General features: G+C 48.1%; 1 protein-coding gene across 1 annotated transcript in view; it reads right to left on the bottom strand.

The window, feature by feature from the left end:
- Positions 1 to 15,731, bottom strand: part of EMC1 (ER membrane protein complex subunit 1) — a gene marked incomplete at its 5' end in the record, with an annotated part of 25,256 nt that continues 9,525 nt past the window's right edge. The window contains 13 exons of the mRNA XM_006094065.3: positions 1 to 1,987; positions 2,130 to 2,259; positions 3,579 to 3,663; positions 4,581 to 4,791; positions 5,176 to 5,349; positions 8,996 to 9,133; positions 11,121 to 11,240; positions 11,828 to 11,989; positions 12,641 to 12,790; positions 12,930 to 13,129; positions 14,143 to 14,151; positions 14,757 to 14,879; positions 15,181 to 15,277. Of these exons, the coding sequence (XP_006094127.3) occupies positions 1,808 to 1,987; positions 2,130 to 2,259; positions 3,579 to 3,663; positions 4,581 to 4,791; positions 5,176 to 5,349; positions 8,996 to 9,133; positions 11,121 to 11,240; positions 11,828 to 11,989; positions 12,641 to 12,790; positions 12,930 to 13,129; positions 14,143 to 14,151; positions 14,757 to 14,879; positions 15,181 to 15,277 (1,779 nt within the window). The remainder of the gene's footprint in view (positions 1,988 to 2,129; positions 2,260 to 3,578; positions 3,664 to 4,580; positions 4,792 to 5,175; positions 5,350 to 8,995; positions 9,134 to 11,120; positions 11,241 to 11,827; positions 11,990 to 12,640; positions 12,791 to 12,929; positions 13,130 to 14,142; positions 14,152 to 14,756; positions 14,880 to 15,180; positions 15,278 to 15,731) is intronic.

Below are 15,731 nucleotides of genomic sequence, written 5' to 3' on the forward strand. Positions count from 1 at the left end.
TTTTACATTATTCCCAACAGGGACTGAAAATCACTGAATTTAGCTGTAAACTTTACACCAAGAGATCATGTATGTTGACCAAACTAAAAAAAATAATGACATCCAAAATACTAAGGACTCTCCTTTAAGTGAAACATTCATTGCAGGTGGCCCCAAAGTCAACCTAGTTAATGAAGAGACGGGGGCAGATGCACAGAAAAAGAGGAGGAGAAAACCCCATCAGAGCGAGTTAAAAGCTACAGGTAGAGGCTGAGCATAGCTGGTCAGAAGTGAGTGCTGCTTCAAGGTTCAGAAATACTGAGAAGCCTGGTCGGTGGGGCTCATTAGTTGAGCCTCCGCATGTGAACCAGGAGGTCAAGGTTCGAGTCCCGATCAGGGCACATGCCCAGTTGCAGGCTCGATCCCCAGTAGGGGGTGCGTTCAGGAGACAGCAGATCAATGATTCTCTCTCATCATTGATGTTTCTATCTCTCCCTCTCCCTTTCTCTCTGAAATCAATAAAAAAATATGTATTTTTAAAGTTTTCTAAAAACCATTTCTGCATTGCTTTTTGTCCCCTCTAATACAAGAGTAGCCTCAAAGTGTTCCTAAACCACAAAAAAAGGACTTAAACAGTGCCGTTCGTCACTCACTTTATTCAGACGCTTGAATGTACCTCTCCCCCCACAGGGCTAAAGGTCTACTCTGTACATTTCATTCTTCACAGTAAAGAAAAGCTGCATTATTCCCCAAATCCGGGGACAAGGGAACATTTTTAGGACATCTTTCTTTTGCAGCAGAGACAACAGCCAATCGGCAATGCCTCACCCACAAAATGCCAATTTCCTACCTCTGCCTTTTTTTTTCTCCTTTCCTTAAAGATCCGTAAGATTTGAAATCTCATTTTAAGAGCAATCTAGTGACCCACACAGGTCAATTTATATAAAACTAAAAATAAATAATGAGGTTCTTAAACAGGACGACTTTCTCTAACAAGGTTATCAGATGGTGAGACCAGGCTGTGGGTGAAATGAGAGATCATGAGGTACTGCAAACAGGCGGCTTAGCTCCTCCCTCCCCTGAAATCTCTTCAAGGTTCAGACAATTCAGTAGTATTAAAAGGCCTCAGCCTGCACATGCCTTAGGTGAAAGACCTGGGCAGTGATCCACAGACCAAGATGCTATTTACACACTTGGCTTTTAATAAACTGAAACAAGACTACAACCTGAATGAGAACATGAAACTAGAGGCTTCATTAAAATAAGCCTGACACCAAATACAGATTCCTCAACCAGGAGTTATTGTGCAGAGAAGCCACGAGAGGCTGGATCAGTGCTCAAACTTTAGCGAAGGACGGATCTTCTTCCTCCCAATGTAAACAGTAAAGGTGGAGTGGTCAGTACGAGTTCCCTTCCCACCCAAGCCAGAAGCAGGGACACAGAAAGATTTCTAATTTAACCTGGGAAACAGGAGGCAAACCAAAATCCATTTGAACAGGCCTCATAAAAGAGAAAACTCTGTTGGGAGCTCTTTAAAAAACACACAGAACATTCATAGATGGACAAAGAGGAAATAGGGCAATGGCCTTTGGACTTCAGGGGAAAGTCCCTCAAGATGCTTTGAGATTCTCAGCTGAGAGAGAGTTCAACCTCCATCCACCGACGGCACCAGACATATCCCAAAAGGAGTCTCCATGGGAGTCCACCTTCTCCCCCACAACTCTTAGCTAAGATGAGCGCCCACACATCCTCCATCACCCTGTCAAACTGCAGCTGGAGCTTTGCTGACTCTCCCTCGGCTCTCCACTCTCGGGCAGATCTTGGGTCTTTACCGCCAGGCACGATTCAAGAGTTTCACCTGTGCCAGTCTCTTCGTGATCATGGTGGCAAACACCAGGCCAAAGAGGACACTGCTGATTAACACATAGTCATAGTCATCCTTCAGGACATCAAACTGTTTGGATGGGTAGACTCGAGTTTGGTAAATGTCCAGGCCATAGGCCACAACCTGGAAGGCAGAGGGAAAGAAAAATGGATAAGAAAGGCAGCCAGTGATCCGCACAACCTCATCCTCAGGTATGAAAGGAAATGGAACCCTCAGCTGTGTCCCCAAGGGCTGTCACAGCTGGGTGGCTGTGGGCTTTACTCACCAAACAAGTGGACTCCAGGCCTGAGGGAGCAGTGTAAATACCGCGCATTCGAGAAACTGTCTGGTTATAGTTGATGAATCGCTCTGCGTGTATCTGTACATCTGGAGAATACGGGATTAGGTTCTCCTCTCTGCAAAACATCAGTCGGGACGGCATTCAAACTGCTGTAAGGTGATCCCCTGGCTGCCCTTTCAGAGTCCTGGGAACTTTCCAGGCCACATATCTAGCCTCACATCTTCCTTCAAAGTCTACTAGGGAGTTAAAAATTTAGCAGCTAACTGTTAGGAAGGCTGTAAGAAAGCAAGCTGCGTGGAGACTAAGACTGAGATCTGGATTCCTACCTTGTTCTAAATCTAAAAACAAATAGCATACAGACAACAGTATTCACACCAGGGGAGGAAAGTCAAAGCCATTTTAAAACTAAAACACTGAGCCACTGGGCCAATTCCTGCCCTTCAACCCAGAGTGCCTGTCCACTCCTCTGGAAAACCTGTTATCACCCCATATCTCTTCCCCAGGTTCCCCTCTTTCACCCCCCATAGTCTCACTCTTATTCTCTCTTCACTCTAAACCAGTGATGGCGAACCTTTTGAGCTCGGCGTGTCTCGGCGTGTCAGCATTTTGAAAAACCCTAACTTAACTCTGGTGCCGTGTCACATATAGAAATTTTTTGATATTTGCTTATATTTTTGATATTTATTTTATATATTTAAATGCCATTTAACAAAGAGAAATCAACCAAAAAAATGAGTTCGCGTGTCATAGGTTCGCCATCACTGCTCTAAACCATACCCCTCTTTCCTTTTCTCTTTGTGCAAAAACAGATCTACTGTGCCTTCTGCTGCCCAGTTTCTCAGACCCCTAAGGGAAAAGAATTCAAGATGGGTGGAATTATTCAAATACATACTAACAGTGGCAAGCTATTGTACTCCCTACAGGACCCAACCCCCATTTCTTCCCTGACCTCATTTCCGTCTCCCCACCACCAGCTGCTCTAGCCCCACTGGCCTCCCACCCTCCCTCTAACTCACTGACATGATCTTAGGGCATTTGCACTGGCTCTTCCCTCTGCCTGAAAAGTGCCCCCAGGCCTCCATAAGGCTAGCTTCTTTCCTCCTTCTGGTCTTCAATCAAGTCACCATTTCAGAGAGGCTTCCCCTGGCCACACTTGCAGAAGTTCAACCACACATACCCCCTAACCCTGCACAACCCCAGTCCCCTTTCTGCTTTTTTCCTCCTCAGCATTTATGAGTAGCTAACATTTCATCTTATTTACTTTCCATCTCCCCAACCAGAATGTAACTCCATGAGGGCAGACATATTTGTCAGACTTGTTCACTGCTACATCCCCAGGTCCCAGCACAGCAGGACAGCATGTACCAGACTGAGGACCAAAGGTGACCTACAGGTTAAGTTCCTTACGGTCAGAGCCTGCCACAGGGGTCTCACCTGCTTTGTTCTGTTGGGATCTCAGGACGGCGGGGATCCAGCAAGGCCTTAGGGAGGGAAAGAATGGCTCCGGAAGGTAGTCCAACTGCACAGAAAGAAGTCAAAGTGCATGTTCACACCAATCAACCCCAGATTAGGGCTAGCTACAAAAATGTCATTATCACAGAAATTTAATATTGAGTTAAAAAAGGGGGGGGAGTCATTGAGGCTCCTAAATGGCCAAAAACCATAATCTAATAATACGCATGTGTCTGAATGAAGGTTCCCACTTTTGAAAATATTGGTTTCCTCACATATCCTGAGACATCAGGAAATAAAGTTTTAGAATTAGAAATGGGTAATGATGAGAGATGAGCACGGAAGGCCACTCAGATCTCTTCATCTCCTCCTTTCCCCCCAATACTACCTGCCCCAACCAATGAGTCTCCTTCCCATGAGCCAAACAAGCCACGTGCGCCAGTGCAGTAGCAAGGCCAGGGAGGACACAGGACATGAGAGCTGTTTGATTCAGAAACAGTGGGGCTTAACGGGAAACTGCCAAAAGGTCTGTCCTCCTCATATTTGAGAATAAAATAGTAGTACCAAGTGCCTGATAAGCTCTGAGTCCCAAATGTCTTTGGTAAAATCAACTAGACAGAGCAGCTTGCTAACCATCACTAAGTTCTGAGCTTGAACTACATAAGGACGAGACCGAACCGTGCCAGTGGCTGCAGTCAGCACAGGCCATCTGTTAGGAATGATATCAGGGCTCACCTTTATGAGCGAAGTAAAAATGCAGAACAAAGTGGTTCATCAGAAATGAGAATTAAAAAACGTATCATCTTTTATGGATGGCAAAGCCAGAGGAGGAACTTTTCCTGCTGAAATAAAGCCCTCCTCACTAACCATCCCTAATGATGATCAAACGTGGCTCTGCCAGCAATGCATCCCTGGCTTTGTCCTTCAGTGCGGCTGCCTAAGAGACCCAGTCACCCCAGAGACCCCCCAGCCCCAGTCACTCACTAAGCAGGTGTCGGCTGGTGATGCCCCGCTCTGTGATGGTGGCTTCCATGGCACTGATGGAGGAGGGGAAGATGTAGGACTGCTGGAGGACCTGGGGCAGCTGAGGACGGTCCAGGGAGCTGAAGGCGGTGGCATTGTATTGCTCAGTGCCCTCGTAGAGCTCCAGCACGGTCAACTCGTTGCGCCGGGCCTTGGTATTCCAGTACTGGTACTGCAGAGAGAAGAGGGGGCAGCGAGGGGCTCAGCTGCTAGTCCAACTGGGCAAGGGAAATTACATGGGAAGATACCTTTCTGATTGGCTACACGCCCATGAAGGAGAGAAACCACCCAGCACCCAGTTTTCTTCCTTGCTAACAAGTTTACTAGCTTTCAGAGTAGTTGGCTCTAGGCTACCCAGAGTTCACCACAGGAAACAAAGAATTCTCCAGATTCTTGGAAATCGGAATTATAATAGCTAACATCTGAATGCTTACTATGTGCCAGACGCTGCTGTAAGCTAGACGAAAGGTGACTGTTATTATCCATGTCTCACAAATGATGCAACACAGAGTATAGTGTCCCTGATGGTGACACGAGCTCATCTGCGAGTCCTTACCACCACCCAGTTCTCTGAGTGCACGATGTGGACGGGGCCCTTGGCCTTCCTCTGCACGGAGGAGTGGACGATGCGCCCAGTGACACCGTCCACGAGGAAGATGCCGATGAAGGTGCGCTCGTGGTGTCCGTCTGTGCTCTCGGTCACCACGGCCAGCAGGTTGGGGTTCAGGCTCTGGGGAGAAGAGAAAAGTTCCTCAGAACCACAGTGGCACATCATGGGCTCCACGCCACGGTGAGCCCTGGAGGGAGGCAAACCTGGAGTTCACTGGTCTGGCAGAGCAATCAGGTTTCCTGGTTAGAAGAGCTTCCTGTTTAGAGTTTGTCACTGCTGCACTCGTTTAGTGTCTGCTGAGTGCCATGCCATGTGCTTTGCCTACTCATTTCACTGAATCCATAAACAACTTTGCAAAGTAGCTACTATTATTACCCACATTTTAAGATGCAATGTCTTACAGGAGTTAAGCAACCTGCTCAAGTCACAGACATTGGTAACTCAAGATTCTACCCAGGTCTGCCCATTCGCTGGCCTAAGGACACTGCTCCAGCAACGCTATTTCTCTCCACCAGTGTCCTCCCTATCACTGACTCAACGGATAAGCCTCAGTTCTCTCCTTACATGACCTACTAGTACCATGTGACACGGGATCACTCCTGCCTGAAGCACTTTCTCCACCTGGCGTCCAGGACACATGCTCCCTGGTTTTCTTTTTGCCTTACTGGCCACGCCTTCTCATCTCTCTGGCAGGTTCCTCCTCATCTCCTGATCTCTTGTACGTTTCCATCTATACTTGCTCTCATGGCGACCACCATCTCATGGCTTTCACACCATCTATGGGTGCTGGCAATGCCCCACTTTATGTATCTGGGCCAGACCTCTCCCTGAACTCCAGACTTGACTAACGGACTGCCAGCTCAGTATATCTTCTTAGATGTCTTATCTCAAACTTGACTTGCCCCAACTGAACTCCTGTTCCACCCCTGCTAAAACCTGCTCCCTCTCAGAGCTCCCCATGCGTGTCTTAGACCTAGAACCTCTAAGTCATCCTCAACTCCTCTCTAACACACACACACATCCTATGCATCAACATATCCTATTGCTCCACCTTCAAAAGTATCCAGAATCAGATCCTTTGTCACCAACCCATCATCTCACCTGGATTATTACAACAGCCTGTCTGCTTGCTCTACCCCTTGGCCCACAACAGGCTCATCTTGACACAGCAGGCCAAATGAACCTGTTACACCTCAGTCACTTCTGTCACTTCTCTGCTCAAAACTTCCCCGTGGCTCTGTCTCAGCCAAAAGGCCAGAGTGATGGCCTGTGATCTGGCCCTGTCACCTCCTGACCTGAGCAGCCCAGACTCTCCTCCTCAAAGAGCCCGTTCTAGTCCCGCTAGCCTCCTTGCTGTTTCTAGAACACTCCAGGCATGCTCTGATTTTTCTGTCCAGAAGGCTTTTCCCCACTCCTCACTCCTTCAAGTTTAAGTGTCATTTTCTCAATGAGACCCCCCCCCCCCCTTAACCACCCTATTTTAAATGTATCCCCTTCAATTCTAAGCTCCCTTTCCCTCTTCGTAGCTTCGGATTTTTCTATGAAACTGGTTGTCCTCTAACATGCTCTCTAACTTACCTGTCTACTTTCTTTATTGGCCTCTTCCAAATACAATGAGAGAGCCTCACGAGGAGAGGAAATGTCTATTTTGTTCACTGATGTATCTTAGTGTCTAGAGTACCTGGCACTCAAACAAATAATAAGTCCACTTCACCTCCGTAACTATGGTCTAACCATGAGAAAAACATCACACAAACCAAAACTGAGAGACATTCTACAAAACACCTGATTAATACTCTTCAGAACGATCAAGGTCATGCAAAACTGTCAACTAAATGCAATGTGGAGCCCTAGATTGGATCCTGGGGCAGAAAAGGACATTAATAGAAAAGCTGACGAAACCCAAATAAAGACTGGAGTTTAGTTAACAGTCTTGCCCCAATGTTGATGTCTTAGTTTAGACAGATGTACTATGGTCCCCAAGGGGAAACTAGAGAAGGGGCTTATGGGATTCTATGGAGTACTGCATCCTTTCTGTAAGTCTAAAATTAAGCCCCCCCCCCCAAAAAAAGTTTATTTAAAAAAGAGACTAACCTAAAAATTTGCATAATGAATATGAATCCAAAAAGCCCTATTCTTATTATGCCTTCAACATATGAAAGCACAAGTATTCTAGCATATTTTACCTCGTACGAATGAAATTACACAGTAATTTTTTTTTAGTACAAGTCAAAATGTACTTCAGAATATGTATTATTTTGGTCATTCTGAACAAGCAAAACACTGCGGTCACATGGAAGGCATCCATCAGTAAAGATTTCAAGCTGGCAGCACTGATAACAATGCTAACTGTGTGGAGGACACCATTCTAATCATGTTATATGTTATCATTAATCTTCAAAGTAATCCTATGACACAGGCTACAATCTCCATTACATCGGTGAAAACAGAAGTCAGGAAGCCTAAGCGAATGACCCACAATGAACAGTTAGTCTGCGGCAGAGCCTAGTCTGAACCTGGACAGCCCAACCGGAGGCTTGCGCGCTGCCTCACGCTTGGCGAATGAACTTCCCGTCAAGTCTGGTCGTGGTACCCTGCTCTATGACATCTCCCCCTAGCTCAGTCTCTGCTGTGCTGGGGGATGGAATTAATGTCCATTACTACAGTGACTACATGCTCTCATAGGACAGTTCTGCGCCCACTAGTCATTTCTCCATTTCCCACCCTTTACTACTAACTAGAGTGCTGGATCATAGAGACGGGCTTTCTGATGAATCAGCTGAGGTTTAACCCCAGACAGTTCTATCAGTACTATCTATCTATCTATCTACCTACCTATCTATCTATCTATCTATCTAAAAGCCTAAGTGGCCGAAACTGGTTTGGCTCAGTGGATAGAGCGTCGGCCTGCGGACTGAAGGGTCCCAGGATCGATTCCGGTCAAGGGCATGTACCTTGGTTGCGGGCATATCCCCAGTAGGAGATGTGCAGGAGGCAGCTGGTCGATGTTTCTCTCTCATCGATGTTTCTAACTCTCTATCTCTCTCCCTTCCTCTCTGTAAAAAATCAATAAAATATATTTAAAAAAAAAAAAAAGCCTAAGTGATTGTAACAACTGAACGACCAGAACGACCGATCGACCAGTCGCTATGATGCACACTGACAACCAGGGGGCAGATGCTCAACAAAGGAGCTGCCTCCTGGTGGTCAGTGCCCTCCCACAGCCAACCTCCTGCGGCTGGCCGTCCTCCTGCGGCCCTTCCCCAAGCTGGCCATCCTCCCGCGGCCCCTCCCCATGGCCAGCCAACCTCCCGAGGCCCCTCACCCCCGCCAGACTGCCAACCTCCTGTAGCCTCTTCCCCCAGCCGGCCGGCCGGCCTCCCCATCGGCCCCAATGGGGGGGTGGGGGGGGGGGGCTGGCTGGCCAGCCAACCTCCCAGGGTCCCTCCTCCCGGCTGGCTGGCCCCCTGATAGGCCTTGATCACCGGCCAGGCCGAGGGACCCCATCCATGCACCAAGCCTCTAGTCACTAATAATAATAGCTAACATTGACTGGGCAATGGCCATAAGCCAGGCCCTAGGCTAAGCATGAGTCTCTCAGGGGATCATCACAACCACCCTAGAAGGGCACAGTGTACCCATTTCACAGATAATACTTTAGGCTCAAAGGGATTAAATGACTCACTGGAGATCATGCACCTACAAATCCTAGAGCCAGAATTGAAACCCTTGCTCTCCTACTCTATACCAGGCTGCTGTGTCGTACCTTGTAGAGCACGCTGCGGTCCCCCATCACACGGCCCTGGGAATGAACGTGCTCGCTGCTGCGCTTCCCCTTCACCTTGACGATACGCTGTACTTCTGGGGGAATGGTCAGCTCCCAACTCAGCTCAGTGGTGAGATCCTGGAGCAAAGGCAACAAAGCCGGTGCTTGTAGTCAGGAGGCTATGCCTAGACTGCAGACTGCAGTAGCTGGACACGCCCTACAGTTCATTACCTGCAGCCTTTGTGCTGGAAGAAGGTTCTGGTTTATGAAAGAAGTTTTAGAACTCACAGTTTGACTTAAAAATATACCATTAAGAAAGCAGAAAACTTATTCAATAGCTCCCCATTGTTTATCTGAGTAGGAAATATCCAAAGAAGTTTACCACTCATTACTAAAATCAAAGAATCCGTATCCTGGGCCAGCAGTGAATGACCGAGCTGGCAGGGACCTCGAAGTACTATAGAAAAAGTTCTTTAGAGTCACAGGAAACTATACGCAAATCTGTATGGTTAAATGTTACTACAGGGGGAGGAGAAAGGCACACAAGGGCCACCTGGGTGGGGTGCTGGTGCTGTTCTGCTTCCTGATCTGACTGCCATGTACGCAAATGTTCCCTTTTGAAAGGTCACTGAGCTATAACCTCAGAATTCTGGGTTTTTCTTAGCATTATACTTTCATTTAAACATGGGTTTAACAAAATAATAAGAGATGAAAAATAAAAAATCCTATTAATAAATGCAGGTCAATTCCATTTCACTGAGAAGAAACATCTATGAATCACGTATCTATATGGCCCACACAGCTGCTTACACAGTGTTGTGAATACACAGAAGGACCGTGAAAGATGCACAGCCGACTCCTGACAGGCCTTCCATCTGGGAAAGCAGCTGGGAGCAGGGTGGAAAGGGTCTGCTCACATTTTGCTTCTGCGCTTCTGCGTCAATTTAATCTTTTACAACGAAAAACATCCCGAGAGCAAGGTCACCAGTCAACTCACTCAGAGGTCAGACTGTAAGACACCCTTGGCCTGCTCCCCATGCAGCTTTCCCTCCTTTGTCTGCCCTTGGCCACCACTTACTCCGATGACATCCTCAGGATTCCACTGATTCATGACACCCACACTCCAGTTTGCTCCCCTGTATCCACAAAGAACTGTCTCTTTCAGGGTCTCCTTTTTATCAACTTGGAAGGGCAATTTATTTTCACTCACAAGGGTACAGAATGTATTTTCTGGGTAGACCATTTCCTATGCTGTTTATCTGAAAGGTTGGCTGTTACAAAATGTCAGAAAAGGGCACTGCATTTTAAAACAACAGATAATACATTTAGATGGCATTTACCATGTGCCAGGCATTGCTTTATGTGGTTTATATGTATTAAGTCCCTGCTCCTCACACTAACCCTATGAGGTAGGTGCCATTATCATCTTGTTTCATAGACAAAAAAGCAGAGGCAGAGAAATCCTACACCCAAGGTCACAGTTAGTAAGTGAGGTTTCACACATAGGCAGTTGGGTCCAAGCTCCTAATCTCTATATTATAGTACCTCTCCAAAGGCCCTGAGGGACAGGACTGAAGGACCGTGTGGTGAGGCCACAAATTACTCCTCTATGCAGCCCTGCTAGTGAGACCAAGACCAGGCCCGTATGAACCTCCGAGCTGGGCCTCAGAAACACTGTGTATCACTGTTTGTAAGAATTGGACTCAAGTACGCCAGGGTCAGAGCAAATCTATCCCATTTCTGAAGTAAAACTCAAAGCACACATTCTATCAAGAGTGAGTTAATAACACCATATTCATATAGAAAGTACTATTACTCAACCCCCATTCCCACCTCCTACCTTCCCCCAAATGGAGAACAATGTCCCTTCTCACTGCCATAGAAAAGGAATGAGAACTCCATGGGAGCAGACTTTGTTGTTGACTGCTTTTTCCACAGCACCTAGAACCATGCCTGCCATGTGGTAGCCTCTTAATAAATATGAAAATTACTTTGAATCAGACATCAAGACTATGCTGATCAAAATTTTCAATAGAATGAATAGCATAATTGACTTCTTAGCCAAATAACCAGAAAACACCCACATCTCTCCCTGAAGGGTCTTGCCTGGATGCCCCTTCCCTACCTTCCGAAGTCGATATCCACACAGCCGTCCCTGTTCTGCATCCACCAAGTAGAAGAAGATGGAAGGGGCTAGCTCATGAAGCTGTCGCAAGACATTCCGAGTGGCTGGGAAAGCTGTGACCTTGAACATCCAGAGCCCAAGAAAAGGGTTAAAGGAAAAGGTCAGGAGTCTCTAAGCACTTTCTCAATTACTATTACTATTTCCCATCAAAGAAAGCCTTAATAAAACAGCAAACCTTAAAGAATTAGTCTACTGAACTCAATTAGGGCTTAAATTTAGATCTGTTAAGATCCTGAATCTGCCGAAACCGGTTTGGCTCAGTGGATGGAGCGAGATGCCCTACAAGCCCAAATGTGTGCTGACTGCAGACAGCCCCAGCTCTGGTCCACTGGCTGCTGTCTGACCACCCCTGCCCCACACCCAACTCTACGTGGATGTCCCCACCACTCCATGTCGTACCTTGTACTCATCGTCTATCAACAGCAGCACCTTGGCATAGTCTTGATCCATGATGGGCAGAAGCAAAGACTGCAAGATGGGGCTCTTCATCAGTGCAGAAAGAGTAATCAAGTCGCTTAAAGATGCCCTACAAGCCCAAATGTGTGCTGACTGCAGACAGCCCCAGCTCTGGTCCACCGGCTGCTGTCTGACCACCCCTGCCCCACACCCACCTCTACGTGGATGTCCCCCGCCACTCCATGTCGTACCTTGTACTCATCGTCTATCAACAGCAGCACCTTGGCATAGTCTTGATCCATGATGGGCAGAAGCAAAGACTGCAAGATGGGGCGCTTCAGCACTGGGGGAGCCACCTGACTCCACTTCCCAAAAATGGGATTGAAGACATAGAGAGAACTCATTCCTGTCTCCTGAAACGGGCAGACTGTCAGATTCCACCATGGAAAGAACGCACATCCTAGGAGTCAATCTGGGACTGGAGCTCAACTGTGCTGCATTCCTTAGTCTTTCCTTAGTCCTGGCTGAAGGTGAATGGTCCCCAAGGCTAATGTGTCAAAAGGAAAATAAACTTCCTCTTGACTCCAAGCTAACCAAGAACTGGGCAGGCTGAGGGGCAAATAAAATGGTCAATAACCAAATCAGCAACCCCAGGGCAGCCATTCCAGCAGAACGCTTCCCAGCTCCCTTCTGACAGTTCCAGAATGAACTGACAAAAATCCATCTAATTCTGGGAAGCAGGGATACAAATACTAGTAGCTTTGTGTCCTGCTGTCTCTCATCTACAGACGAGAAAACAGCCACTCAGCTACCACCAGCCGCCTATGCTTGGGAAGAAGACGAGCTGGCTTACTACACATCTGGTAAAGTCACCCCCACTTTCCAGTCACTCCCACCTCAGTCCTGGATGGTTCCTCCACTCAGGAAAAAACTGGAAGAAACAGAGCTCTAACCCCTGAATACTGATCTTTAACACTCATACAATTCTAAGGGCTTAGGAGAAATTTAAGTTACAAAACACCAAAAAGCCACACCACTTTGGTTCAAATCAGAGGTGGCCTCACCTTGTCCTTTACCAGGAGGGTGCACTGTGGGGGGTGGGGGAAGTGAGCAGTGGTTCTCTGCACCATCAGTTTAAAGGAGGAGTCTGGCTTGACATTGGGGAGATATTGTTTCCACAGGATGGTGCCAGAGCTGCTCTCAATGCCAAAAAGCTGCAAGATAAACAAGTAACTGGCTCACTACTAGAAAGACAAACCAAAGAACTGATTCTATCCATGAAAACTAGAGCCCATGCTCTCCCCCACCACCCCGGAGCCTCTGGGGGTTTGGGACCTGGGCTCACCCCCGCACCTTGCCTGAGGCTGTCACCGTCACCACCATCTTCTGGAGGTTGAACTCATCTCTGGCCAGGGTGTCAATGCTGATCTCATTCTTAATCTGACTTCGGGGCTTCCGAGCATCATAAAACATTTTCCAGAGGTGGGAGGTCCACGCCTGCAGCAGGATGAGCTGGGACGAGAGGCGTTTCAGGAACATCCCCAGCAAGCCGTCTGGTGTCAAGGAAAAGGTAATAAATACAGCTGAGGCTCCCTCCCCACCAGACAGGTGTGTCCAGCAAGGGGGTACTTGCTTTTCCTAACGAGGCGTCGCTCTCTCCTGTGGCTCGACACCTCAGGCTGCACGTCCAAGGAGCGGTCCTGTGTCTGATGCCAACAGTCTCACACTCAGGGACAGCCAGGCAGGAACTTCCAAACCTACTCACCTGGCTCATAGTACCGCACCTGCCTGGATCTTGGAACAGGAGACTAAGAGGTCAGGGATCAGCCATGCAGGATGCAGCCATGCTGTGAACGTCTCCACCACAGCCCCACATCCAGAATGGCCAGAGGAAGGCTCTGGGTGCCATGAAACCAAAAGAGGGAGGGATGTGGGGTGCAGGGGTGCATATGTACGTGTATCATGAACGGGTACTTCCATTTCCCACTGCTTCACCCCTATTCTGTCAACTGTTTGACCAGATCCAACAGACCTACTTGGAACCAATTCCCGGGGCTATCACTCACTCTCCCTGACTCCATCAATGACACCACGACCCTCAAATCTCCTCCTCAGGGCAGATTTGGTCACTGAAGCAGGTTGCACAGTAAAGAGCATGGCCTCTGGCGTCTGGCAGACCTGGGTTAAAATCCCAACTCCACTGCTTACAACTTAGTGACCTTGGGAAATGTACTTGATCTTCTGGCCTCTGGTTCCTCATCATTAAATGGCATGTAATCCACTGACTGGGCTATTGCAAGATGACACATGATGTACACACAGGGTTTCGCACAGTGTGGGATACACGTTAAGTGCTCACTGAAAAGGAGGGGTGCCCTTTCTTATGTAATGTTTATTCAGGTCAAGGAAGAGCAGTGAGAGGCAAACAGGACCAGTCACAGCCATAGCAGTCCACACACACACAGTATAGACCTTGTTGATGCAAGTCAGGAAAAACAAAGAATTAATCAAAAGCTAGTCATGTGGACAGGCAATGAGCAACAAGGTGGCAGAAAGCAGATTTTACCTTGAATCGCTGGATCCAGGCAGCAAAAATAAATAGTAAAGTCAAATTAATCCTCAGCTTAAGAAAACGGCAATGCCTACCAGGGTACCTGGCCCAGAGTAGGCCCTCGGTAAATACCTGTTGGACAGCGAGATGAATGGATGGAAGGGACAGAGGTGGGGGTAGGAGTGGCTCAGAGTAGAGGGAACTGAGTCCATCCTGGGGGGTGGGATGTGGCCGGGCTCAAAGGGCACTGGCCTCAACAACTAGGTCAGTCAACCCAGTCATGTCTCTAGAAAGGTATGGCTGCTGCTTTGGGGACAATGGGTGTATAGTGCCTGGCAAATTTTAGGTGCTCAGACAATGGGAGCTCTTACTAAGTTTCTTTTCCTCAAGGCCCTTCCCTAGAGGAAGTCGCAGGTGACACCTTTCATAGAAAAGAATGGGCACATAAACCCTATGGCCACAAAGCACTACAAACTGGTCTCAGAGCCGGTTCAGATCAGACTGGCACCCGGCTGCACCCTGGAAGCCAGAGATGCTGTGAGACAGCATTGCCAGTGGTCCAACTAACAGACACGTTCCCAAAGCATCCCCTGCATCGACTCTGCTGGCCCGACCTCTTGGGTTCATACCTGCCTTCTTGCCAAATTCTCCTTCCAGCTCAGCCTGCGCCCCAGTCAGGGGGAGGTCCACCATCTCCAGGCACACCACTTCTGCCAGAGACTCCTCCCGGCTCCACAGCACCGCCTTCCCTGCTGGAAAGAGCATGGGCACAACGCTAGGCCCCTCACCTCCTCGGTGGCTCAGGGATGCCCTGCAGCTCTTGTGTGACCAAGAGAAGCCAGAGCAAGGGGCTGGATTCAGTAACTCAAGGGAAGAAAGTTCCATGTCCCAGCCAAGAAGGCTAAGGAATTCCTCAAAAGGTGACATGCTCTGGAAAGAACATCAGGGTACGCTCTGCGGGACGCTTCCACAAGCCTGTCCACAGCCCCAAACAGAGTCTGACTGGAGCTCCCGAGCAGGCCAAAAATAAATGGGCTGAATGAGGTCGCTTACCCAGCTGCTGCAGGAAAAGGAGCAGATGGTCCTCTGTCTGCACCAAGGCCCGGTAGCCCACGGAGTCGTCCTTCTTCAGGAACACCTGGATGTACAGCTATAAGCCAAAGTCAAGACCACTGCAGTCAGCGAGAATTCAAATGTCTCACAGAGCACCATTCAGGTCAGAGGTCTAGGTCATGGCATTATCAGATGTCTAAATAATAAGTTATTACCTGGACTCCAATAAGATAACACGTGTTCTTAGGAGTCAACACAATGTTGCTAGGCTCACCCTCAGACCTTGTCATGGGGGAAACCCAAGGAGTCCCATATCATTCACCATGTGCCAATCACAGCCCACTGAGTAAACAGGAGGCCAGGATTACACTTCCCATTTTATTTTATTTTTTAATCCTCACCCAAGGATAGAGGATATTTTTTTCCATTGATTTTTAGAGAGTGGAAGAGAGGAAGGGAAGGAAAGAGAAACATCAATGTGTCTCATTGGTTGCCTCCCACACGCACCTGACCAGAGCCAGGGAGCTAATCTGCAACCCAGGTACAAGCCC

This window comes from Myotis lucifugus, unplaced genomic scaffold, assembly GCF_000147115.1.
Source record: "Myotis lucifugus unplaced genomic scaffold, Myoluc2.0 scaffold_128, whole genome shotgun sequence".
Lineage (NCBI taxonomy): Eukaryota > Metazoa > Chordata > Mammalia > Chiroptera > Vespertilionidae > Myotis > Myotis lucifugus.